Here is a 27,878-nt window from a genome sequence, read left to right on the forward strand (position 1 = left end):
CTCCATTAAGTTGCTTCATCCCCTTTATTGAAAATCAAATGATTTGTGTAAGTGTGGATCTATTTCTTAGCTTTCTATTCTGTTCCTTTCATCAGTCTGTCAACTTTTATGCCAGTACCATACTGTCTTGATTGCTTTAGCTTTACAGTAAGCCTACCAGTCAGGTAGAGTAAATTCTCCAATTTAGTTCTTTTTCAGGATTGTTTTGGATATTTAATTTTAATCATTCTGGTGAGGGTATAGTGGTATCTAAAGATTTTAATTTACGTGGTGTCCATGATGTTGAGCAGGGTAAAGGTAGGAGTTACCAGGGTTGGTGATATTTTAGATAGGTTGGTCAGGGAATGCCTCTGTAATAAGGTGACATTTGAATAAAGATGTGGGAGCAAACCCTGCACGTACCTGGGGGAAGAGTTTTCCAGACTGAAGGAACAGCAAATATAAAGTCTCATAGGGAAGAAATGGATTTGGTGTGTTTAAAAACAGAAAGATGACTGTTGCGGCTGGAGCATATAGTGATTAATGAGGATAAGGGTAGGAGATGATGTCAGAAAGGTAGGGGAATAAAAAGAGTCAATAACCTGTAGGGCTTTTGTTGACTGTGATAAGGTATTTGGATTTTATTCAGAGAGCAATGAAAAGCCATTGCTGAGCTAATAGTGAAAGTAGAGACTGGCAGCAGTCAGAGAGATAGTGGTGGCTTTGACTAGGTGGTAATAATGGACAAATAGAGAAATAGACTGATTTGACATATATTTTGAAGATATATTTTGTATACATTTTTCTATAAATTCAGGAAAGCTAAAAATTGCAATTTCTAAAATCCTTTTCAGCTAGAATTCTGGGTATGATTTTAGGTTCCACCAACCAGATTTACTCATTCTGGTAAATTACATTTACTCCTTGGATTTGGGACCAAGTTGAATGGAAAGGTGGTATTACTCAAGTCCTCCATTTTGCTGGAATGGATTGGACAGACACAGTATGAATCTTTAATCCCTGGATTAGAGCTAATACAATATGTTTCTAGAGCCAGCCTTTGGACCATGACCAGTTTTGCTGTGTTGTTCTAGGAATCATTCGTGGAAACTCAGTCTCAAACCAGTCCCTAATTTCCTTGTCCTATCCTTTTCTGCTTAAAATAGTTGGAATTGTTATTTTGTGATTGAGTCTTTAGTAACATACATGCCATTTTAAATAAAAAGAATTACATTTAAATTTACTTAAAATTTACTTAAGAGCGCTTCCAAATGAAGCCAACAAAAGATCAGGGGGGATTTGACTTCAGGATGAATCCAAGAAGTCGAATTAGTACCATCCAACCTTCCCCGTTTTTGGTGCCTCTGCGCCAAAACTATCCCTTCCATCTTCTGCCTCCACCCCAACTCCCAAGGCCAGGCTGTCATTTCTCCCTATCTGGGAGATAGAACCAGTGAAAGAATGACTCAGTAAAATTAGGAGAAAAAGGCAAATGGAAATGAGATACTCTTCAGGTCAAGAAGATATTTTAAAATTGCTGAGAAAAATTACACAATCTGTTCAAGCATATCCAGACTGTTTATAGACACTATTAATGGTTTGCTTCCTTAGCGGATGGGGTGAGGCAAATGGAACATTACACAGCACATCCCCGGGGTAAAGTAAGAGTTTATTCACCTCAACACCAGATCCAGAAAGTCTGGGAACTTTTTAATATTCATTGTTTAAGTTCTCGCAGCAGACTGCCTTGGACATGCCCAGTCCATGTCCATGGCACAAATGGCCAAGAGACTGAGAGGTAGACTACCTCTTAGCCAGCCAAGAAGACACCCTTCGTAGGGCTAAGGTCTTCTATGAACATAACAAGGGTGTTCCAGCACTTTATCAGGCCCCAAAGTCACCCATTGTTCTTCCTCATAATATATATCAGCAACATTTCCATCTAATGATCCTGCCTATAAATCAATCTATGATTATTTTGGCATTTTCTACCATAAGAATGTTTATACTTTTGGCAAAGCAGCAACCATTTTACTTCAGTGATATTAAAAGTACTCTTGCACTCTTATTCATTGCTGGTAAAAGTGCAAGATGGCACACCCCCTAGAGGGAGTTTGACAATATCTAGCAAAATTACACATGCATTTACCCTTTGACCCAACAATCCTACTTCTGGGACTCTATCCCAAAGATGCACTGTCAAAACTATGAAAAGACATATGCCCAAGGTTATTAGATATATGTTCAATATATTTTGTTACCTGTCAGTCTCTGGACAGTAGTATTCCAGGAGAATAGAAGCAAAAGCTATAAAGCTTCTTGAAACTTCAGTTTGGAAGTGACAGGTCATCACTTCTGCAGCATTCTGTTGATCAGTGCAAGTCACCAGACCAGCCCAGACTCAAGGGGTGGGGAAATAGATACCCTCCTCCGGATGGGAGAACCAGCCTTACCACATTGCAAAGGAAGGAGGGTACATATCATAATGGAAGGAATTTGTGGCCATATTTTACAATCTGGCACAGACAAATACTGAAATGCTTAACAGGTAAAATAATTTCTGGGGTGGGCCTCAAAAAAATCCATTGGGTGAATGGTGAGTAGAGATGAAATGAGATGGATCATAGGTTGATAATTGCTAAAGCTGGGTGAGTGTGCAAAGGGGTTTATTACACTATTTCTTTTTAATTTACTAAAATGCAACAGAAGAAAAATAAACCTATTGCTGAATGTAAGAACATATGTATGTATGTGTATCAGAGATTGTGTAAAAGACCTAATATTTTTTAAAAATATGAAAAACATTAAGAAGTTAGAATTGTTTTTTAGACTCCCTGTTACGAAAGGAGTTAACATTCATTTTTCCTCCTACTTCTTTCCTCTCCCTTGATGTCTGATAATAATTTTTCCATTGTCAGGGTTTGTAATACATTTTGTCTGATAATCTATAATCCCCATATTTCTTTAGTTTTACTTGTGTATTTAAATAGTATAGATAGAGAGGAAGGGTGAGAGCTAAGCTTTAAGACACTCCAGTGTTCAGAAGTCAGAAAGAGGGGGAGGATGTAGCAGAGGAGACTGAGAAGCAAGCAGACAATGAAGAAAATTGTGTTCTGGAAGTCAAGTAGAAAAAGTATTTCAAAGTGTGGGGGAACAATGTAGTCATGTAGTTGAAAGGGTAAGGTGAGAATTCAGTATTTATTATTGGATTTAGAAAAATGGGGATTATTAGACACCTTGCTAAGAGGAGTTTCAGTGAAGCAGCAGTGACAGCAGTGAGATTGGAGTTAGACTGATGAGTAAATGTGGAGAACCAGAAGTGGAGACATTATAAGATACCTTTTTCTTGGAATTTAGCTTAAAGGGAACAGTAAAATAACTGCTGGAGGAGAATTGAAGATGGAGTTTTTTTGTTTGTTTTGAATTTTAAGGTGGGACTATCACAGCATATTTGACACTGCAGAGAGAGGGACTATTGCAGGAATGGGGTCCTTAAGAGAGGATGGGATCCAGTGTTCAAGTGAAGGGACTGGCCTTAGAAAGGACCATAGACAATTTATCCATAGTAACTGAAAGTGAAAAGGCGGGAAGAGGTGTGGAAGGTTTGAATAGAGAAAAGGAAGCATATCAAAACTTAGACATATAAACATTTCTTCGATATGGTCACCATAAAAAACTACATTTCTTTTCATTCCATTACACAAAAGAAATCACCTTTAGAAGCTATGGCACATTGTTTTAAAGAGACTTGTATTACTTAGGATGCTGGCTGAAACAAAGACTCAACCTTAATAGATTGAGCAGTTTGTTCTTTATGTAGTAACTGGGAAGTAGGAGTCCCAGGGCTGGCTGATTCTATAACCCTCAACATGCTACTTCCATTTTTAGCTCCATGATGGCTGTTCCAGCTCCTGACTCAAGTCCATATTCCAGCAATAAGAGAGGGAGAAGGGGAAGCAAAACACAGCATGTATACACCCATCATTTTAGGAGCATTAACTGGAAGTAATGCATATAATTTTCACTCATTCTTTTGGTCCCAGCCCAATCATATGCCCACCTAACTGCAAAGAAAGCTAGAAAATGTGGTCTTTGTCCTGGGCAGCCAAGTGCTCACCTAAAATTCAGAAGTTCTTTTATTGAAGGAAAAAGGGTAATAGATATTGAGGGACAGCTGGCGGTCCTTGTCATAGTTTTCAGAGATGATTTTGAATTTGGTAACCTAACAAAAAGTCATTTGGAGTCTGAGTCTGGTTAAGCTGGGTAATACTGAAATTACCAAAGTCTTGAGTTTAGTTAATAGTAATATATCAATGTTGGTTTCTTAGTTTTGATAAATGTACCACAGTAATGTAAGATGAGAACATTGGGGAAACAAACTGAGTAATGAGTGTGTGAGAACTGTCTGTACTATTATTGCAACTTTTCTGTAAACTTAAAGGTTTCCCAAAGTAAAAAGTGTATTCAAAACAATAACAACAAAAAGCTCTACCTGAGAAACACAAAAAAGTTGCTTATGAACCACAGAATAGAGCTTTCAGATATTTATCAAGTGTATATATACCATGTCTATTTATTTGTGCTCCAGCTTGTTTCAAAAAGGATTTGAGGAATTAAAGTTTCATATAAAAGTTGTCATAGTAATAAAAACAGTTATAACAGTAGTAACATTTTTTAACTTAGCCAGTCACTGTGCTAAGAAGCTTATGTGGGTTATGTCATTTAATCCTGCAAAAGCCCTATAAAATAGGTGCTACTGGCCTCATTTTACAAGTGAGCAGTTGAACTTAAATATACTACTGAATGTCTCTCAGTCACAGAGCCTGAAAATATTGAAGATAAGTTTGAACCCAAGCCTGCTCTTGTGTTAATATTTATAGCGAAACATCCCTAAATAGAATGTTCAGGCTTCAAGGTATATTTGAATACAGGTCTTTGTATATGTTTTTTTTTTCAATTAACATTAAAGGTTTTTATTTTCTCATAATTACAAAAGCATCACTGAAAATGTTGACAGAAGGAAAAAATAAAATCCAGAGAGGACTTCTGTTAACATTTGGTGTATTTCCTATATCCTTCCCCCCTTTTATTTATTCAAACAAAATTGGGATCATACTGCACATAAAGTTTTGTATTCTGTTTGTATGCAGATGACACTATATGTATTATGGGCATTTTGTGTGTTAACTGAAAACATGGGTTTGAGTTCCTGCGTAGTATTCTATTGCCAGGATGTGTCCCATAATCTATTTACCCATTCCTCTTTTATGACCTAAAAATTATTACGGCCTTAAAAAAACACAACATTGTGATGAGTATTCTTCTGTATTACCCTTTATATGCATCTCTAATTAATTCCTCAAAATACATTTTTAGAAATCAAATTATTGGGTGAAAATGTATACACATTTTTAAGGTTCTTCATACATTTTGCATATTGTTTTTAAAAGCTAAAACAATTTATTTTCACTAGTAATTTATCTAAGCACCGTTCTCATCATGAACACTCCAGTCCTAGGTATTATTAACTATTTTTTGGCTTATATTTGTTCCCTAAGATACTTAAAATAGTCTAATCTCTATGTTATAATACCTTGTAACTGTTACTGGCCAAAATGATAATCCGGCTAAGGTCAGCATCATCCATTTGTTAAATCTTGCTTAGAACAGAAATGGTATAATCTCTCTCTAGATTCAAATAGTATTTCCTAGGAAATCAGAAATTCTAATAAGAATTGATTTTAGAAACACCAATTTATTGGTGGTATTACAAATTATTTTTTGTCACTAGTAGGTGATAACATTATTCCAAATTTGAATTTCACCTTTAAAAAACTTAATGGACTTAAATTTTCAAATAGGTATTTAAAATTTTTAATACATTTTGTTGATAATGTCATTTCAGAGAGAGAGACTTATAGAATTCAATGCAGAGGATTTTAACTTTCGACTCTTTATATTACAATTTTTTTCATATGCTCGCTCAGTCACTATTAGGTATTTCACAGAGTCCTGTTCATTTCATTTGTTTTAACATGGTGTTCCACTGAATTCAGTAAAAGAGACGAAGTTGAGATAATTTAGTGAAAGATTCATTTAACATTGAAACTCATATTTTATTGATAGTATCTTTGCTTTTGGTGATACTCTTATTGAAAATTCTTTCTTTGGTAGAATGTTAATACATTATAAGTTGTTTTACAAAGGAGATAATCATTTTATTTAATCTAAAGTTTCAGTGAAGGTGTGAGAGTGGAAGTGTGTATGTGTGTGTGTTTAATTAGTAACTTCCTGATGTTGAATAAAATAATTCAGCTAGTTAAAGAAGTAATAAAATGGGCTATTGGCCTGATGGCTTTATAACTTAGTACCTATTTAATCTATTTTAAATAGGAATAATAATCTATATCATAGATATGAATGCATGTATTAAATGCAGAATGACTGATTTCTTAGGAAGTTAATTCTGGTAAGAGTGTTCAAGCCTTGGAAACACAGATTTCTCAGATACCAGAGCTTAAATTAATTTATTATGGAAGCAACTATTTCACCTCCCTCCTACCTGTCAGGTTACCCATCCTTTTTAACCTTTTAAGAGAGATGATTGGCCTATCCTACCTTTCTTGACTGCCTTTCCCATTGTTTATTCAGCTATATGCTCAAAGTCTTCTTCTTTAACAAAACACTACACATCAGTAACATTTTGCATTGGAGTTGTGCTCTCAATTGCCTGGAAGAAAGAAATTGTATGAATTCAATATGTTATCACTAGCAGTATCATTATAATTTTTCTACGAAGCTTATTTTTAGAATAAAATTCTTAATTTGTCTGGGAAAGCAGTTCAAAGAGATTCTGCAAAAATGTTAGCTTGTAATAGCTACTTTATGTGTTTGTTGAAGAAAGAATGCGTTTTACAATATATATGTTCCTGGTGACTGCCTTTTGACACTTTTTTTTTTTTTTTTTTTTTTTTATATATATATTTATTTTTGGCTGTGTTGGGTCTTCATTTCTGTGCGAGGGCTTTCTCTAATTGTGGCAAGCGGGGGCCACTCTTCATCGCAGTGCACGGGCCTCTCACTATCGTGGCCTCTCTTGTTGTGGAGCACAGGCTCTGGACGTGCAGGCTCAGCGGCCATGGCTCACGGGCCCAGTTGCTCTGCGGCATGTGGGATCTTCCCAGACCAGGGCTCGAACCCATGTGTCCTGCATTGGCAGACAGATTCTCAACCACTGCGCTACCAGGGAAGCCCTGACACTGTCTTTTTAAGTTTCTTGTTAGAGATAAATAAGTTTTCTCAGATGATAGCCAAGGTTAAACTCAACTGTATCAAGTGTCAATTTCAGTGTATTTTACCCGTATATATAAATAATATCATTATATGATCAACAATTCCTTTATAAATAGCATTCAGGTAAATTTGATCTGTACATTCTCCATGAGACTTTGTAAATTCATATTCGTCGCATTTCTCCTCTTACTAGTCATATGATCCTAAATGTTTTTTAGGATCCTTTTAGCTGTTTCTTTTCACTTAGAATCAATCTCGGTGCCGTTTTCACATGTTTTGTATAAAGCATAATGTTATTTATTCTATATGTAGTTGCTGTTTGATTTGGATATTTGTGTTCAAACCAGAATCTAAGCAGAGGATACTGTTAGGATAAAAAATTCTTAGCACATAACTATCTGTTAATTATGCTGGCTGCTGTTTTAAAATCTAAGACCTCTACTACCAAAACACATTCATTTGCAAATGTTTAATGATTGCCCTCAATGGAGAAAGCCACGTTGTTAGGCTCTTTGGAACATAAAGTGAACCTTGCTTTAAGATACCTGTAAGACATTCAAGCAAAAAAAAAAAAAGATACTTGTAAGACATTCAGAACTGTAATGCAAAGTAAAACGCAATGAAGTAACACAAGTAAATGCTATAGCTATGTTCATTCTCCAAGAGCTTTGTTATTCGGTCTATCAAAGGATGACTATTTCTTATTTCTCCAATTTGTTTTTTTATTTTTGGCTGTGTTGGGTCTTCATTGCTGCATGTGGGCTTCTCCTGATGCGGAGCACGGGCTCTAGGCACTTGGGCTTCAGTAGTTGTGGCTCGCGGACTGAGTAGTTGTGGCTCGCGGGCTGTAGAGCGCAGGCTCAGTAGTTGTGACGCACGGGTTTAGTTGCTTCGCAGCATGTGGGAATCTTCCTGGACCAGGGCTCAAATCTGTGTCCCCTGCATTGGCAGGTGGTTTCTTAACCACTGCGCCACCAGGGAAGCCCTTATTTCTCCAATTTGGAAAGGATTCTTACAATGATGAAGCAATAGGAAAATAGCACTTGAGTGGGGAGGAGCTGGATTATGATCCCATTGCCTATAGTTGGTACTTAATAAATGTTTGAAGAGTAAATGAATAAGTCAAGGGGTAGAGGTACTGTTTGCATCTGGACACTCACCTACAATGGGAATACAAGCAGGTTTTGAAGAGGGGTCATATAATAATAATTTTCCACTGGTGTACAGTAACTTAAAGACTTAGTGGTAAGCATACTTACATGAGAGCACTATACAGCCAAATTAAATTAAAGGCTTAATTCATCTTAAGGAGCAGTCTGTGGTTTGGTGGGTTTTTTGTTTTTCCTTTATACTGGGCTTGAAGATTCAATTCTTTAATTGTAAGGTGTTCTTTCTTTCAATTGGCATTTATTGACTACTTAGTATATGCTAAATTTGGGGGAGCTCAAATAGTAGGAGCTCAGCCGACTTAAAAGGAAATACAAAAATATCAATATCATATTTGATAGGTGCTATAACCAGGCACTGTGCAGAGCAAGATGGGGTATATATGAGAGGGATTAACTTTTACAGTGGGCTTGTGGGCTGGCCTAAGTATGATATAGGTCATACTTTTAATATTTAGAATAAAAAACATAATGGAAAGAAATATTTCATTCTTTTATGTAGTTTTAACGTTACCCTAAAGCTATTATCATTTGTTGCATGAAAGGATGTAGTGAGTTGGATAGTGGGGTGATGAGACCAAAGAGAAAGAATCCATTTTTGGTGGTTCAGAGGAACCAAGTTCAAATATATATAATTTTAACATCCCATTTGTAAGGATATAGACTAGAGAGTGAGTTTAGATCTCTTAATTTGGCATTTTATAATTATTGCTCTGAAATAACAAAAAGTAAGTGCTCTCAATTTTCAGTTATAAATGTTACTAAAGATAAGGAAGCATCTTCATAAAGATTGATGTCCAGACACAGTCAGGAGGTATTTAAACAATGCATTTATTATATTGTAATCATAAATGTCACCTTTGGTAGGCAGGATGTATCCAAGCTAAGTGTAGTTTTAAAAATAAATTTGCTTCATTTTTTTATATAAGAATGCGATAATAAAATGAAAATTCACTTTATTCTAAGTTAAAATTTTAATTTAATTTTATTTTACTTTTAAAAAAATTATTTATTTATTTACTTTTGGCTGCGTTGGGTCTTCCTTGCTGCGTGCAGGCTTTCTCTAGTTGTGGCCAGCGGGGGCTACTCTTCATTGCGGTGCACGGGCTTCTCATTGCAGAGCATGAGCTCTAGGCGCATGGGCTTCAGTAGTTGCAGTGCGCGGGCTTCAGTAGTTGTGGCTCTTGGGCTCTAGAGTGCAGGCTCAGTCGTTGTGGCGCACGGGCTTAGGCTTAGTTGCTCTGCGGCATGTGAGATCTTCCCGGACCAGGGCTAGAACCCGTTTCCCCTGCATTGGCAGGCGGAATCTTAACCACTGTGCCACCAGGGAAGTCCTTAATTTTATTTTAAAGTAATTAATTGCTTTATTATTGTACTGGCCACTATTTCTTTGCTGGATTATGATCGAGGCATTCTTTTTTTTATGTGATAACATAAAGAACCTGATTTACCTCTTAATTTGTCCAGGAGTAATATTTTTATAAGAAAGTTTTCATTTTAAAAGTGGTAAGTAACCTGAAATCTAAGTAAAATACAGTGCTTTCTTCAAAAGTCATTATACCATGGAGTATATATTTCTACTATGATATGGCAAAAATTAATAGTGTTCTATTTTTAGTGTCCAAATGAAATTTATATAAAGTTTCTTTGCCTCAGGTTTTGTTTTTAAATGCTCTAAAATGAGTTATGTGACCTAGTATTATATCAGAATTGCTTGTTCTTGGGTAATGTGTTTCTCTATGATTGTTTGAGATCTAGTATGTTTATCTATACTAACAGTAGGTTCTTTATAGTTAACAAACTGCTATTTCTTTTTTAATGGTGGTTTTACATGTTGTGGAAATGAATTTCCTTATCATTTAACTTATTTGATCAAATTGAAAATCTTAACTATATTTTAAAACTTTTTGCCACAGCGTTTTACCAACGAGGATCATTTGGCTGTCCATAAACATAAACATGAGATGACACTGAAATTTGGTCCAGCACGTAATGACAGTGTCATTGTGGCTGGTTAGTATATGCTTTTATTAATAGCTTATATACATATTTCACCTGGAATGTGCACAATTTTTGTGTATTCTCTGTAAATAATATAGTCTGGTGATATTCCAATGACTTCATTTACAATAAATGTTGGCAACATGTATTTTACCCATTACATTTTTATGTTTCCTTCTGACCATTCATTTCACTCTTTTTGTGTGGTTTTCAAATGTGGATTTTAATGTCATTTTTTGTGGAAGTTAATTAGAAACCTGGGAACATTCATACCATTTCCAAAATTTACATTTAACTGATAGTTGAACTAATGTGATGTTTAGTCAATGTTTCTTTTAGCTGTTTACACCTGCTTTACAATGCTATGCGAAGCTAGATGATGATCAAGCTCTTCCTGTTGGAGAAAGAGCAATTAGCAGACTTGTTCATTAGGATTTTGTTTGTTTCTTTTTGGACTAAACATCTGTGTTAGTAAAATACTCTCAATAAAGGGGGCTAAAATTCAGTCAGTGCTTTTATTTTTGTATGTTGCTCCTATGAACATGCAGTATCACCTAAGCAGATGATTATCTTACAGTATGCAAAGAGAGAAACCCAATTCATGCATTGGTTTATTGTCCTTCCATGCTATATCAGCTACCCCTTTTTTAGTATTTAAATATATATATGTACATATCTCTGTATATGTACACACACATAACAGTTAATTTCATTGCATTTTGTATATTTTATAAGTAGTGTGGTAAGAAAACAGTTTTATATAAAATTTAATATACTTATATACATTTCAGTCCTTTTTGTGTCATAACCACAGATTCACATAAATATTCAAATTAACTTAATTTTTTTCTCTTGTAAAGCTTAGGTTATACTATTTGTAAGTCTAGAATTATATACCTGTATACTGAATATTATTAATACTTTTAAATTATTACCCAACATAGAGATCAAATTGTCATATGCAATGCTTTGGAGAGATAATGAGGAAAAAAGACGGTTCTTGTCATTCGGTATCAAGATTTTTGCATTGAAAAAACTGGAGGTAAAAATGTTGATAATTTACCAAAAAACAATTTGTTTAGGAAAAATGTAGGGTAGCATTCAACATATCTTCATTTCTATATATAAGTAGAAGGAAGTAGACAAGAGTGAAGTATGCATTTCTTTAAAACACTATACATCAGATACTAGGAGAGAGAACCAAAAACACAAACAAAATAACAACAGCCTGAAGGTTCACTCTCCTAGGCACGAAGGTCTTTGCTTCTCTAGAATTTCTTGCCTTAGAGCCATATCTCTCTCTGTAACATTTAACTCAAAAATATTTTGAGATTGGTTTCTAGAACTTACTTTCCTATCTGTTTATATTTAATGCAATAGAAAAGTAGAACACATTCAAACATAGCACTTGACCATTTTTTTACTAATATACATTGAGATGAGTAGTTTAGCATTACTGTATAAATATAATGCATGATGTGTATGGTATATATTTGATGATCAATAGCCATAAGCCATGTGCATGTTTAAACAATTGTGCCTGTGTTGACTTTTCTCTTTTCAAGCCTGATCATTATAGTAATCACTGATAAAAGTGATTTTTCCATATCTACGCTTAGATAGACAAACCCTTTGGGCATGAACAGAAGAGTCAAATTTATGTTCAGTTTACTAATTCAGTCATGATGGACCTAGGTTGATACAAGTATGCTGGGCCCTTATTATAATACCATTTTGAAGTCTTTTTGGGGGTAGAGGTTATATATGTTGCAGACTAACTATTAGGTAAAATGAAGACAAAATAAAAGTCCTTCAGTAATTTTGATACTACTAATAGTGTCTGAGGTAGGCCTACATTATATCTAATGTGTATGACAAGTAGGTCATTTTAGTGTTAAATATATTTATATGTAGTAAACATATTAATACTCTGGGAATATGTTAAGGTGAGGGTGAAGATAAAACAGTAAGTAATGCCCACTCTGGGGACCCAATAGTTAACAGAAATATGTGAATTTTAATTTCACAGAAGGTTTTATGAGTATTTTATCTTAAACCAGGAGTCATCCTTATACTTTTATTTAGTTTAAGCTTGATCCCTGATATAACCTATAAAACTGATGCCCTAAAATATATAAAATGTGAATAGAATTTGAATGTGCTACCAACTCTAATCAATCTGAGTAAACAGCCTTGAAAATAATAAGACTAAACAGGCAAAATTCATAAATTTGCTCTTTTTCAATTCAACGTGGACCTTAAGTGGCATTTGTTCTGTAACTAATACATGTTCACATGTACATTCAGTACATATTTTAATGCACCCAGTGTGAGTACATATTCAAATGTAGGTAAAATGTTTCAAGTTTCGAGAAAGCAGAGTTTGACTAATTCTCTGCTGCCTAGGAATTAAGCTAGAACATTAGACATATAACTCTTACATAGCTCCTCATACCAAGCTTGAAAAATGCTTTAAAATAGAAAATTAGCTTTAAAAAGGAGGGTTTTGTTTTAGTTTTCATTTGCAGGGGGCTCTTGTTTTAACCTTCTTTTTCTTGTAGTATTTTGATCTACCTACTAAAGACTGTTTTATCTTAAGCTTGCTTTCATAATAGATTATGAACACTAGTGGAAGGGCCAAGTTAAAGCAAATATACATGCTGTTGTCCTAGTTTTCCCCAAATTGCATGTATTTTATGCATTTGTAAGTTTTAATAGTGTAAATTTTTTAAAAATTTTGTGTTAGATAACGACAGTAGTTGATCTCTGAGTAGCGGGTGTTTATGTCACTCAGAGAGAATGTGTGGACTAAGGAACAAGAAGTACTTCTTTTCATACTTTTATGGTTCATAAAGTTGGAGGAAATACCTTAAACTGCAACAAAAACTTAACCAGATTTTGTTTGCTTTAAAGGAAGAGGTCTTTCCAAAGAGAATTAACAGCTGACTGAACCAGTCCCGCTAATTTGTTAATTTACTAGCTATATTTTAGGGTCCTGTATGATATTTAAATCTATGTGTTTACTTCTTGACATTTATTTCAGATCAGACCCCAACACCAACAAGGTTCTTGAAAAACTGTGAAGAAGTGGGTTTGTTTAATGAGTTGGCAAGTCCATTTGAGAATGAATTCAAGAAAGCCTCAGAAGACGACATTAAAAAAGTATGTTGTTAACCATGAAATTAAAACAGTGCTTCTGACAGAACAGTAATCATAGTTTTCACTCCCTGCTCTCTTATTTTAGATATACTGATTGGCTATTTTTAAACTCCTAACATTTTATTTAACGTTTGTGTTTTAGATGCCTCTAGATTTATCTCCTCTTGCAACACCCATCGTAAGAAGCAAAATTGAGGAGCCCTCTGTTGTAGAAACCACTCACCAGGATAGTCCTTTACCTCACCCAGAGTCTACTACCAGTGATGAGAAGGTTAGAAATTTGTATTTATGGTAGAAACACAAACTAAGTGGAAAAAAATCAGCTAAGTAAAGTCTAATATTTGATCTACATGAAATGTTAATGTAATAAATTATACATAAATCAGTGTCAGGTTGTAATAGTCTTATTATATGTGAAAGTCTGTGAATACTCAAATTTCAGGGAAAGAAGACTGTACCTTTATAGATAATTCGTTTTTTGTTACACACAGAAAAATTATTGGGGAGAATAGAAGAGCCGTGGCAGAGGAGCTAGAAGTAAGGCAGAAAAAGTAACTATTTACCTAGGAATAAATGCTTTGACCTTAGGTGTTTTGTGTTTTTTTCATTTCCTTGTTATAAAAGTACATTCTCGTTATAAAAAGTTTAAGAATATAGAAAAATATAAGAAAGAAAAAAAAAAACTACCTTTTAGCCCATAATTGACTGATAAGAATTACTAGTATTTTGAAACATTTTTCCTAGATATATGCATGCATTTATACATAAAAATATGCATATGTAAGTGAATAGTTATAGGATACAAAGAGGAATCTTGGTTTACTTTTTTTTTTTTTGGCTGCTTTGGGTCTTCCTTGCTGCTTGCAGGCTTTCTCTAGTTGTGGTGAGCGGGGGCTACTCTTCATTCTCATTGTACATGCTCTAGGCGCACATGCTTCAGTAGTTACAGTGCGTGAGCTCAGTAGTTGTGGTGCACGGGCTTCAATAGTTGTGGCTCTCAAACTCTAGAGCGTAGGCTCAGTAGTTGTGCACGGGCTTAGATGCTCCGCAGCATGAAGGATCTTCCCGGATCAGGGATTGAACCTGTGTCCCCTGCATTGGCAGGTGGATTCTTAACCACTGTGCCACCAGGGAAGTCCCAGTTTACTTTTTTATATCATGCTTTAGACATTCAGCATTAATGTACATTTTCCCATGGCATTAGAAAATTTTCCAAAGTCATAATTTTTAATGGTTGCACTTTATTTTATCATTACCTTAATGTATTTACTTATCTTGTTCTTGTTGGACATAAAGGTTGTTTCCACATTATCACAATTATAAGAAGTGCTGTTAAATCTTTGATATAAATATCTTTTTCCTAGAAAGTATTTCAGTCCCTTCACACTCAGCAGTTTTTTCCTGTTGATTGCTGCTTTAGCCTCTTTTAGGGGTATTTCTTCTTCCTGCATTCCTCAGTCATTAGTTCCCCCTGGGCATGGCATAGTTATTCCAAGTTGTAAAAAGCAAGTTCTGGGCCCCCTTCTCTTTTCTTTCTCAATTTTTTTCTTAAGTGCTCTCATCCAGACTCATAACTTTAAAAACCATCTACATGGTTTTCAAATTTATATCAACCCAGATATTTCCCAGATTTCCATATTCATATCCAGCTCCATCTTGACATTTCCTTTTCTGTGTCTAATGGACATCTTAAACATAGCAGGTCTAAATTAGAGCCCTTGATTTTTTTCCCACAGTTTTCCCTGTCTCGGTAAAACAGGGAAAACTTCTTTCCATCCATCTAGTTGCTCAGGCCAAGAATAAAGAATACTTAATTCCCTCTTTTCCTTCACACTGAAACCAGTAACAAATCTTACTAGACCTACTTCCTGAATATATCCTTAATTTATCTCTTTTATCTTCAGTGTCACCACTTTAGTCCAATCCATCATCATCTTTTACTTGGATTGTTAACAATTACCTTCTAATAATTGTTAACAATTATTATTTGTTAAAATACAAATAATATTAATATAATAATTGTAATATAATTAATATATTAATAATGTTAATATAATTTTTAACAATTACCTGGACTTTCTACTTCCATCTCCAATCTATTTTCCATAGGCTATTTTATTTTTAATACATTATGTCACTTCCCTGCTTAAAAAAAACCTTCAATGGTTTGCCATTGCATTTAAGGTAACACACTCCTTCTATAAGTCCTCATTGATCTGGACTTACCTACCCATCCAGCTTCACCTCATGCCATTCTCTGGTGTGTTCATCAGGTATTCTAAGCTTTTTCCTACCTCAAAGACATTGCTCTTGGTATTGCTTCCTTTTCCCTAGAATGCTCTCCTCCTTATCTTTTCAGTACCTGTTCAAATGCTGTTTTGCAAAGAAGCTCACCTTACCTCACTATGCTGTCAAAGGAGCCAACTCCAACCTTCCCTCAGTTGATCTTTCATGATTTCTTATGTTTTGCTGTTAGTCTGTAACACATTACAGTCTGAAATCTTCTTGTTTGTTTTACTTGTTTATTGTCTCTCTTCCCACTAGGCCTTGAGGGTGTGTTGTAAATTCTCAAACTTGTCAAATAAATGAAGTCCTAGTACTACTAGTTTATCTTTCTTCCTGTATAGCTTAATAAGATTTTGATAATAAATGGCAGTATAAAGGCCAATTCAAAGAACATAGTAGACCCAATTTTTACAGTAACTAGTTACAGAGTCCTGGATAATCTCTGTTTTCTAATCTGTAAAATTGGGGAAAAGACCATCTATGAGGTTCTGTGTTTTCCTTTACTTTGGAAAGATGTTACTCCAATAGTTATTTATTTTTACATTCAAGGTATCAATATTACTTGGCCTTTTGATACTGAGAAATTATTGATAATGTAGAGATAGTTACCTGAAATTAGCAAATATTTGTATTACTTTAAAAATTTTTTAACATTTTTGGGCCCTTACTATAATACCATTTTATAAGTATTCTATTATTGAATTTGTATCAACTATAAAACAGTCTCCTGGACCTATTTCTTCTTTATACAGTATAATGATGGAGTAGGACTAGGCAATCCCTTCTGGATTTTAAGTTCTATGCTTCCATGAGAATGGAGTTGTATTTCTGTTTTTTAACTTAACTTCTCATGGAGTTATATAGCCAAGTTGCCCAGCCTAACTTATTTCTAGATTGATGATAAAACAAATTGTACTGAAAAAACGACTCAAGATGTTTTTAAATTAAAATATGAACATTGCATCTGAAACTTTACAGTGGCTTCTACAATTTTCTTTTAATTAACTTTAAATATTAATATACTTTGGGGTATATTAAGTATTATGTTTGTTGTTGTTTATAAAAATGTGTTATATTCTGTTGACTTGCATTTTTAAATTACATTCTTTCTCTATCTCATTATTAAATAGGAAGTACCATTGACACAAACTGCACAGCCCACATCAGCTATCGTTCGTCCAGCATCATTACAGGTTCCCAATGTGCTGCTTACAAGTTCTGACTCAAGTGTAATTATTCAGCAGGCAGTACCTTCACCAACCTCAAGTACTGTAATCACACAGGCACCGTCCTCCAACAGGCCAATCGTGTAAGTGATTTGGGCCAATCATTGAATTACATGAATTGTTAAGTTTTTCTTGTTATGATTTGTCCTAAGATATTTAATTATTCTAATTGTGGCGTGTGTGTGTGTGTGTGTGTGTGTGTGTGTGTGTGTGTGTGTTAATAGTATTTTGCATGCTTTGATTTTCGGAAAAAATGCTTGGGTAGTCTTTTTAATAAATATAAATAGTATCTAATAAATTAGAAAATAAATATCTAAAACTTAATTTGAGAAACAAATCAACATAGAATGTGATTTTAAGATGGTCTCTTATTTTCATGCTATTTCACACAAAACACATAAGATTATTTTTATCACCAGGTAACATTTCTTTCAGTTCTTACAGGTAGTTGATAAGAATTTTTCTCAACTAACATGTTGGAGATTGTCCTAAGTAAATTCATAACTTTTTCCATTTTTTTCCTCTTTTTCTCTACACTGCTTACGTACATTGTGCATTTAAGATGCAATTAAAAACAATTAAATTTTACGATGTGCTTTGCAGTGATTGGAAGATTTTTGTTTTGTTTTTAATTACTTGAGTGGTGTATATATACCATGAATAATTTTCTGTGGGTATTTTATTCATGTTATGAGAAAGATGGTATCAAGTTTCCATCTGTCACATAGGCATTTTCTTGGGCTGGAGCTGCAGTTCTTTTTTCTTTTTTTTCCAGTTTTATTGAGATATACAGTGGACCCTTGAACAATACCAGTTTGAACTGCGTGAGTCCAGTTACACACAGATATTTTTCAACAAATACATACTACCACACTACACAATCCACAGTTGGTTCAATCTGCAGATACAGAGGCCGACCATAAGCTACACTGGGATTTTCAACTCTGCATAGTGTCAGTGCATCTAACCCCCTTGTTGTTCAAGGGTTAACTGCAATTGACATACAGCACTGTATACATTTAAGGTGTATAGCATAATGATCTGACTTACATACATCATGAAATGATTACCACAGTAAGTTTAGTGAGCATCCATCATCTTGTACAGATATAACATAAAAGAAAAAAATATTTTTTCCTTGTGATGAGAACTCTTAGGATTTACTCTTGTAACAGCTTTCATATGTAACATACAACAGTGTTGACTATATTAATCATGTTGTACATTACATCCCTAGTACTTATTTATCTTATAACTGTAAGTTTGTACCTTTTGACCACCTTTGTTACTGTACAAAGATATAACATTATTAATGGCTGTATTCCTCACACTGTGAATTTCATCCCTGTGACTCCTTTATTTTGTAACTGGAAGTTTGTACCTCTTAATTTCTCTCATCTCTCCAACACCCTTCCCTCTGGAAACCACCTGTCTGTTCTCCGTTTCTGTTTTGTTATGTTTGTTCGTCTGTTTTGTTTTTTAGATTCCACATATAAGTGAAATCATACAGTGTTTACCTTTCTCTGGAAAATTTACTTTTAAATGATATAATAATAGGAGTAAAAATACTCTTGTATTTTTAGAGATTATTGATAGGGATTTCTTTTCTCTAATTGCCCTTCTTTTGTTTTCCTTAGTCCTGTACCAGGCCCATTTCCTCTTCTGTTACATCTTCCTAATGGACAAACCATGCCTGTTGCTATTCCTGCATCAATTACAAGTTCGAATGTGCATGTTCCAGCTGCAGTCCCAGTAAGTTTGAAATTTAGACTATTAAAATTTTTTCTTTATAGTAAAACCGATCTTTGTAATCAGAAAATACAGCCCAAGGGGGGGCTGCTTGATTAGTTTATGAAACTGAATTCAACAGAATACTTAGTGGTGAGCAATATTTACTCACTGATATTTATTGTGATAGCATTTACCTTTCAAGGCAAACAAAATTGGATAGAAAACATTTTTCCATCCTAAAAATCTTGTTTTCCTTTTATTTTTAGTATTAAGAACTTTATTCCATATTCAACCCATTTCAATATGCTAGATTTGTAGAATTCAAATATTAACATAGATTTCTATTCTTTAAGAAGACATTTATACTGGAACACTTATCAGGTAACTCCATGTTATTTTGATTACTATAGAAATTGTTTATAAAAGCACTCTCTGTGAAATATTATGGTCAGGTTGGGTTTACAAAATTCCTTTGCTGTCCCAAGCGTGTGAAAATCTAAATGGTCTAGTAGAATGGGCAATAGATAGTCCCCACTTTCCTAATGAGAAGATACATAAGAAAAGTTTTTTGAGGGCATGTTAAATATATAAATTTTGAAAGACGTAGTTAAATATCTACTTACAATATTTAATAACATGGTGGATATTTAGAAGCACATTCTTTGGAATAATATAAGTTAGAAATAATCCTTTTTTCCTGTTCTCACATTTCATAAGTTTATTCAGACTCTTCAAATGTGTCTTCAACAATCAAGTTTTCATCATTAGAACCACTTTTTAAGAAATCTCACACAATTTTCCAAAACACATTGTTTTCATCCTCACCAAAGTAGTTTCAGTATAACACTTTTTGAATCTATTATTGTAATCCTGGGAATCTTACACCAAGTCCTAATATTCATTCATGTAATAAAAAGACAGTTTCTTCTTTTACCTTGTAGATAGTTGTTTCTGATCAGTACAATATAATCACTTATTGTATAGCTTTTAAAAATTAGTTTTAAAAGCCTCCTTACAGGAACATCTAACACTTTGGTGAGATTATATCCTCAGAAATAATACTAAAATTAATGTTAAATATTTACTTCTTTTATTAACTAGTTCTTCCAAAGTGACCTTTTTAAGTATCCAAAATTAACATTGATTGAAATAATTTCAAGATAATATGTTGTCTTCAAACAGGACTTTGTTGTTCAGAATGAGATATTTTATAAGGACTCGAATATAAGGTGATTACTTCCTCTTTTCTGAGGATATTTTCAAGGGGGAAACATCCTTGTCCTGTATCTGGGAGTGTACGGTTATCCCGTTAAATGTAACTGTGATGAGAGAAACTGAAATGAAAAAGAGGTATACTTTAGGTACATAATAATTAATCATTCAGTGTTGATATTAGGTTTTTTAAAAAAGGCAAAAACCAGGGCTTCTCTGGTGGCGCAGTGGTTGGGAGTCCGCCTGCCGATGCGGGGGATGCGGGTTCGTGCCCCGGTCTCGGAGGATCCCACATGCCGTGGAGCAGCTGGGCCCGTGGGCCATGGCCGCTGAGCCTGCGCGTCTGGAGCCTGTGCTCCGCAACGGAGGAGGCCACAACAATGAGAGGCCCGTGTACTGCAAAAAAAAAAAAAAAAAAAAAAAGTAAAAAAAAAGGCAAAAACCAGAAAAATCTGTTACATAATTATTATTATTAGAGGAATTATTAGAGGTAATCAGGTTCTTCTTTGTCATGCTTTATATTAATATATCAAAGAACTTTTCATTGTATATTTTAGAAATTTTATATGTATATATTTTAGAAAAGCAAAGTTCATTGTTGAAATTACTTTCTATGCCTAGTTATACAAGTTTTAACATTCTTTCCTTTCACATTCAAAATGGGTGACAGATCTGTGAGAAATTTTGCATCCATCACTTTAAATATTATTTTCTATAAGAAGAAATCATTTTAAAAAAGGAATTATGAAAATTGAAGATTAGGAAAGTGAGTGTCTCAGAACAATTGACAACTTTTTTTCTTTTTTTTTTTTTTGCGGTACGCGGGCCTCTAACTGTTGTGGCCTCTCCCGTTGCGGAGCACAGGCTCCGGACGCGCAGGCTCAGCGGCCATGGCTCACGGGCCCAGCCGCTCTGCGGCATGTGGGATCTTCCCGGACCGGGGCACGAATCCGTGTCCCCCGCATCGGCAGGCGGACTCTCAACCAGTGCTCCACCAGGGAAGCCCCAATTGACAACTTTTGAAGGATAAATCAGGATTAAGGTCAATAAGGGTTCCGACAGAGATACAGTTTTCTAATTCTGAAGTCTCAAATAATTATACCAATTACATTTATATTAATAATATTAATATACATTTTCTATTAATGTATAATATATTGTCATGTAAATGTTAATGCGTTATATTGATTATAATATGTAAATTATTATAGCAGCCATTGTGCAAATAAAAGTACAAATCTCATTTTGAATATATTCTCTAGCAATTATTTTTCAATATCTTCTGCATAGCTTGTTCGACCAGTCACCATGGTGCCTAGTGTTCCGGGAATTCCAGGTCCTTCCTCTCCTCAACCAGTACAGTCAGAAGCAAAAATGGTAAGCCAAGATTTTATTTGTTCTATACATTTCTTGAGCCTGTTTCGAATTAATTTTTTCCATTAAAGCCCACTTCACATGCACAATTTAGATCAAATTTTATAAAATCATGGACTGTATTACATTACAGAAGAACCAGAAAATTTGGAAAAGGAAAGTTTTCATTAGCATAGTGACAAGCTACTGATACTTTAAAGCAAATGAATGGATTGGGAGTAAAGTTCTAGTTCTTGTCATTGGTTTGTCTGATTTTTGGTGTGGCTTTTTAGATAAATTCTCCTCCTGCTGGAGGCTAGAGATATTGCAGCTGAAACTAGAAGTAATCATCTGAAGGCAGTGCTGATATAATGAGTGGTTGTATACAGTATACAAATGAGTTGAACAGAATTAACTAGAATTCTGAAATAGTATACGAGTTAGTAAACATTACACATAATATATAAACGAAAACCATATTTTTGAGTTATGTTTCAGACACTAAGAAATTGGTGGTAAGGGATGAACTATAGAGTAGGAATCAAGAGACGTATTTTCATTTTAATCCTGATTCTGCTATTCAGTACCCCTAATCAACCTACTTTAACTTTTCAGAGACTCATTTTCCTCATCTGTGAAATAAAGGGGTTAAACTTTGATTTCTGGGGTCTCTCTTAGCCCCAAATCCTACTAACTTGCTAATTTTCTTGGTAGAAGATCTGAAGCTGCTGCTGTGGGATGGGGAGTGTGGGGGGTTGGTTTTTTTCAAATAAGTGTAATTCTCCCTTCTATAGTCTAACACACTTTAAAGCTAATTCTTAACTACAACCAATGAATCGATAGATAGTTTTTAGACACCTATTATTTGTTTCAGTTCTATGCTAGGCACTATACTAAAAATATAAATCTGTACACATGAAAGCCATTATGTATCAATATTATCGCAAGGCTTTAAATTTTTTACTGCTATTCTCCATTAGTGCAAATAATCAATCTGAAATGGGCATGGGATAACTTTTTTTTTTAACAGCAAAACTTATATACCATCTGAATGAGTAATAGTTGGTTGAAGAGTATTAAAATTAGCTGGTTATTGATTGTGGTGAGGGAACTTGAAAACCCAGGAGGGGAATTTTTCACATAACAGCATGTTTAGGTCAAAGGCATGGAAATAATAACTAAGATGAATCTTTTCCACTTGATAGCAGAAGAGCTTCACTGGGAATGTGTTTTACACTACCTACTTTAAACATAACTGTTATAATGAAAAATTCAATTAGTGAAACTGAGTAGAGTAGAAATAGAAGTTTAAGAGATCCTGTTGTTGTACACTGTATCTAAAAATATTTTTACATATTCAGTGGACTTTTTTTCCCCACAAATTAATTCCAATGGAACAAATCAGATTTAAAGAAATACTTTTGGCTATAAGAGATTAGGCCATATTTGTAGAAACTAGTAAACTTCCCTGAATAACTTTTTCTTTTAATCACTAAGAAATTTAATAAGAATAAAAGTATTTTGTATGCTTGTATATTAAAAAAAAAATACCAAAGCTACATTTCACAAATTTATATATGAAAAACAGTTATTGGTTGAAAGCCCCAAAATAGCATGGGGAGTCACAGATTGCCCCACTTAAATTTAACAGTCCAATTAAATTTCTTATTAGAATATTGTTAACATATAAAATAGCCATATTTAGGTGATTGCCTATTTTAACTGGGATAATAAATAAGACTGTCCTGTTTTTAATTTAAAAAGACTCAGAAATTAGTCCATTTCCTTTTTTTTTTAAGCTTTTTGTTATGGAAGAATTCAAACACATACAAAATAAATAGGTTTCTATAATGAACCCCCATGTACCCATCATCCAGTTTCAATTATTAACGATATAACTGCCATTCTTGTTTTATCTGTACCTCAGACCACTCCCTACCCTCACTCTTTTTTTTTTTTTTTTTTTTTTGTGGTACGCGGGCCTCTCACTGTTGTGGCCTCTCCCGTTGCGGAGCACAGGCTCCGGACGCGCAGGCTCAGCGGCCATGGCTCACGGGCCTAGTCGCTCCGCGGCATGTGGGATCTTCCCAGACCGGGGCATGAACCCGTGTCCCCTGCATCGGCAGGCGGACTCTCAACCACTGTGCCACCAGGGAAGCCCATAAGGCTTTCTTAATGTAAAATTTACATAGATTGAAATGGACCGATTTTATCTGTACAGTTTAAGTGCATTCATGTAACTCACACCCTTATTATGGTATAGAACATTAACATCTACCCATCAAGTTTCTTTATTTCCCTTCCCAATCAGTCCACCTCCCCCAACTATTCTTATATTTGTCACCAGCAATGTAAATGGAATCAATATATACTCTTGTGTTCAGCTAAGCATATGTCTGAGATTTATCCATGTTGTTGCGTGTATCAAAGTTTGTTTCTTTTTATTGCTGAGTAGTTTTCCATTGTGTGAGTATACCACAATTTCTTTATCCATTCTCCTGTTGGTGGACACTTGAATGGTTTTTAGTATTTAGCTGTTGTGAATAAAGCTCGTATGCACATTCTTGTATAACTCTTTGTAGATGTATATTTTCATTAAGGTTATCTACCTAAGAGTGGAATTGCTGAGTCAGAGAGTAGGTATACATATAACTTTATAATAAATTGCCAGACCTTTTGCCAAAGGTTTACATTCCTGCCAGCAGTGTATGGGAATTCCAGTTGTTCCCACATTTTTGCAGACATTTGGTTTTATCTATTGTTTTCAATGTAGACATTCTAGGAGATTGTGGCAGCATCTCTTGGTTTCAATTTACATTTCCAATCAGCCAGACATTATTTGTGATATTTTTTGCTCATTCTTTAAATTTGGTTACTTGTCTTTTACTATTGTGTTATAGGAATTCTTTATATATATTCTAGATACAAATTTATATATAGATATGTATATATATATCTCATGAATATTTCCTCAGTCTGTAGCTTGCCTTTATTTTTCTTAATGGTATACTGTATTACCATTGATTGCTACTTTTATCTTTAATATTTTCTTTGTCTACTTAGTTGGGTTTAATTTGCTTATCTTTTTTTAGCTTCTTAAAGTAGAAGCTTAGATTAAAATCTTTTTACCTTTCTCATATAGGCATTTAACGCTATAACTTTGTGCACAAATTTTGATATGCTGTCTTTTTATTATTTATTTTCTAATTTCCCTTGTGATTTCTTCCTTGAACTGTGGGTTATTTAAAAGTATAGTATATAATTTCCAAATATTTCAGGGCTTTTTATCTGTTTCTTATTGATTTCTATATTAATTAAATTACATTGTGGTTTGGTAATGTACCACCTTTAGGATATTTGATTATCCAGTGAATCAGTTTGATTGAAGAATTTTCAGTGCTTGAATTTCATTATCATCATTATCAAGTATACTTATATATTGGTATAAGTACAAAACAAATCTACCAACCTTTGGGAATAACCCGGATATAGTTTGGGTTTTGTAGTTTAATTCATGTTCATTTATTTTGCATCAGCCTCATTTAACAGTTATTTCTAATGATTGCTATTTATTTAACAAACATTTCTTGGGTACTAAGAAATTCAGCAGACGTGATCTTAAGTTTTGAGATTTTTCTTGGCAAATGTTTCCAATGATCATCAAGAGAGTAAAAAAAAGTCTTCATATCTTTTCAATATGCCATTATTGACTTTTTTTCCCAACAGGTATGGCAGTTAGGATTATATTGTATCAATGAGGTGTTTGGCTCTTGTTTTCAGTTTTTTGATACCCTTGATGGTGACTTTTGTGCACAAAAACCGTTATTGAGAGTCTCCTTTTTAAAAATAAAGTTACAAATTCAAAAACTTATTTCTTCCCTAAGTTCTCAAGGCCAATTTATAAATCGAGTTGCACAGCGATCACTTTTAAAGGGCTTAAAATAAAATTAAACATACTAAACTTCATTTTAAACTTAATATATCCTGTTTTCTCTATAGGTACCTCATTGTCTAACAAACTTCCCCAAGTAGTTCAATAACTTAAATAATTAAATTATAGATATAATGAGGGTTTGGTTCTCTTCAATATTCCTGTATTATTAAGAGGCTTAGTAAGATTATCTTAGTTCTTCCAACTAAAATCACAGGACTAAATCAATCTCAAACATTTAAAACTAAAATCCAAGGGCAGTCTCTTACTCTATGTGGCAAGTTATTTTAGATACATTTGTAACATAAAATACAAAATAGTTACAGATTGTTTCTAAATTTAGATTAAAATGTCAGTGTCATTGATTACTTAATTAAGCATCAAAGGGCTAAAAAAAAGATTTACTAAATAAATAATTGTATAATTCTAACTGGAGAAAGTTGAGACTGGGTTCATATCCCATTGCACAGAGGTTTCTTAATGATCAGATAAACGATCATGGGACTTAATTCTTTCTCTATCAGTGATAGAATTCCAGTTCCATGCTCTCCAAATGAGTGGTCCCCAGCTCACATCCCCTAGATTCACATTACACATTAAATAATTTTTCTGACTGTTTACCAGTCTGTAGCACCCCAGCAAAACTTATAATTTCTTCTTTCACTGCTTCAGTTGGATTTTGCTTTGTTGTTTTCAACTCTGAAAATATTTAAAATATCCTCCCTGCTTGATTCTGCATCTCTGTTAAGGATTTGTTTGACTTTTGTGGTCACAGTCTTTTAATGACATGCTAAATAGTGCAGCAATGGTGATTGTGCTAAAATGTGGTTAAAAAATAATGTTTGAGAAATGGCAGCATTGGAACACATAAGAATGAGTAGCGCACTACAGCTGAAGAGAAACTTATTTGTATCCTAAGATAGCCAAGGATGCTTTTGTGGTGCCCTGATTTTCAGATGCCCAGTGCTCACAGGAAGATTTATATGCATTGTGTTTGTGTCTACTATAAATATTTAAATAAGATCCTTCTTTTTTGCTAAAGAAATTTCTTCAGGACAAGTTGTGTTTGTTATGTTTTGTTTTTTAAAAACGTTAAGTCTTTGGAAAAGTAAGCACGTAGTTTTTAAAAATATATATATATGGTGGTCCACAAATACAAGATTACCTAGTATTTTTTAATACTCTAGGAAAATTCCTATTATCTACTATTTTCACAGAATTGCACTGGATCTCACCAGATTTAGGTTTAGGGGTTTTGTTGGTCATTAAGCACATTAAACCACAGATATTTGCTATCTGTGTTACTCTTCTAATAAAACAAATTTCCTATGTAATATTTGTAATCAAAAAGTAAGTTCTGGGGCTTCCCTGGTGGCGCAGTAGTTGAGAGTCTGCCTGCCAGTGCAGGGGATACGAGTTCGTGCCCCGGTCCGGGAAGATCCCACATGCCGTGGAACGGCTGGGCCCGTGAGCCATGGCCGCTGGGCCTGTGCGTCCGGAGCCTGTGCTCCGCAGCAGGAGAGGCCACAACGGTGAGAAGCCCGCGTACTGCAAAAAAAAAAAAAAAGTAACTTCTAAATAAGAAAATGTTAACCATCCAGGAGTTTTGTTTAAGAAGATTTAGTAAAGTATTTGAGTAGTATTCCCCAGAATCATTCCTTTAAGACTTGTGTGACAAACTGAGAGAGATCTTTGCACACAGTGGGTAGCCAGTAGGGTTTCTGCAGGGGGTTTCTACTGAGAGCTGACAGAGGGCATCTTGGCAAATGTTCAGAAACCTACATTAACTTAGTTGGGCCCTGCATGGAACCTCATGTTCAGCAGAATTCTTCTGACCTGCCTCTGCACGCCAAGCTAATCAGCAAACACCTAACGAGCCCACTCCAAAGAAACAGACTCTCTCCCAACGTACTTCATTTTCATATGTTCTCTGGGGGTGGGGAGACAAGATTTCACGAGGACTGATGATGCTGCAAAGACTACAATAATGATAATTAACTTGCTGAATTTAGAAGATTATGCTGTTAATTAGTTGCAAAATAAAGATAAGTAATAGAGCAGCAGATGGTAGGATAACACCCCAGAGAAGGAGGGTTATTACTCTGATGAGCTTTTGTGGCACATATGAAATATGGATCTGACTTTTTCATACATTGTTTCTAGAGAACATTGTGTTTTTTCTTTGAACTATGATAGAGTAGTTTCTTCCAACCAAGTTCTGACAGATGTGATAAAATTTGTTTTCAGGGGTACAACATATAACATAGAATTTGAATAACAAATTATTTTTAGCAGATTACCTCTTAAGATGAGTGTCAGATTGGTCAGCACAACAGACTATTTACTCTTTAATTGACACAATCTCTAAGAAAAAAGTTTTCAACATAGTAGTTGAATTTTACAGCACTAAAATTTTAACTCTAAACATTAAAGCACTAAGTCTGCTTAGAAATGTAGTAATAAAGATTTTAGTTTTCTTTCACTGTATACCTTTAGTTTAATATTAAAATTATGCCTAGCTTTTATTGTACATGTTAGAGA

General features: G+C 34.3%; 1 protein-coding gene across 12 annotated transcripts in view; it reads left to right on the forward strand.

Moving 5' to 3' along the window:
- The window catches only part of ATF2 (activating transcription factor 2), an 80,632-nt gene that overhangs the window by 26,775 nt on the left and 25,979 nt on the right, over positions 1 to 27,878 (forward strand). For 8 of the 12 annotated variants that reach the window (XR_004350720.1, XR_004350721.1, XM_032637388.1 and 5 more), the window contains 6 exons: positions 10,355 to 10,451; positions 13,483 to 13,601; positions 13,741 to 13,869; positions 17,015 to 17,193; positions 18,748 to 18,862; positions 21,344 to 21,430. Coding sequence is in view for 10 of the 12 variants with exons in the window: in XM_032637388.1 (XP_032493279.1) it covers positions 10,355 to 10,451; positions 13,483 to 13,601; positions 13,741 to 13,869; positions 17,015 to 17,193; positions 18,748 to 18,862; positions 21,344 to 21,430 (726 nt within the window). In the remaining 2 variants the exon portion in view is untranslated. Of the gene's footprint in view, positions 1 to 10,354; positions 10,452 to 11,383; positions 11,482 to 13,482; positions 13,602 to 13,740; positions 13,870 to 17,014; positions 17,194 to 18,747; positions 18,863 to 21,343; positions 21,431 to 27,878 lie in introns of all 12 variants that reach the window. The other 4 variants (XM_032637392.1, XM_032637394.1, XM_032637393.1 and 1 more) reach the window with 2 other exon arrangements.

This window comes from Phocoena sinus, chromosome 7 (assembly GCF_008692025.1).
Source record: "Phocoena sinus isolate mPhoSin1 chromosome 7, mPhoSin1.pri, whole genome shotgun sequence".
Taxonomy (NCBI): domain Eukaryota; kingdom Metazoa; phylum Chordata; class Mammalia; order Artiodactyla; family Phocoenidae; genus Phocoena; species Phocoena sinus.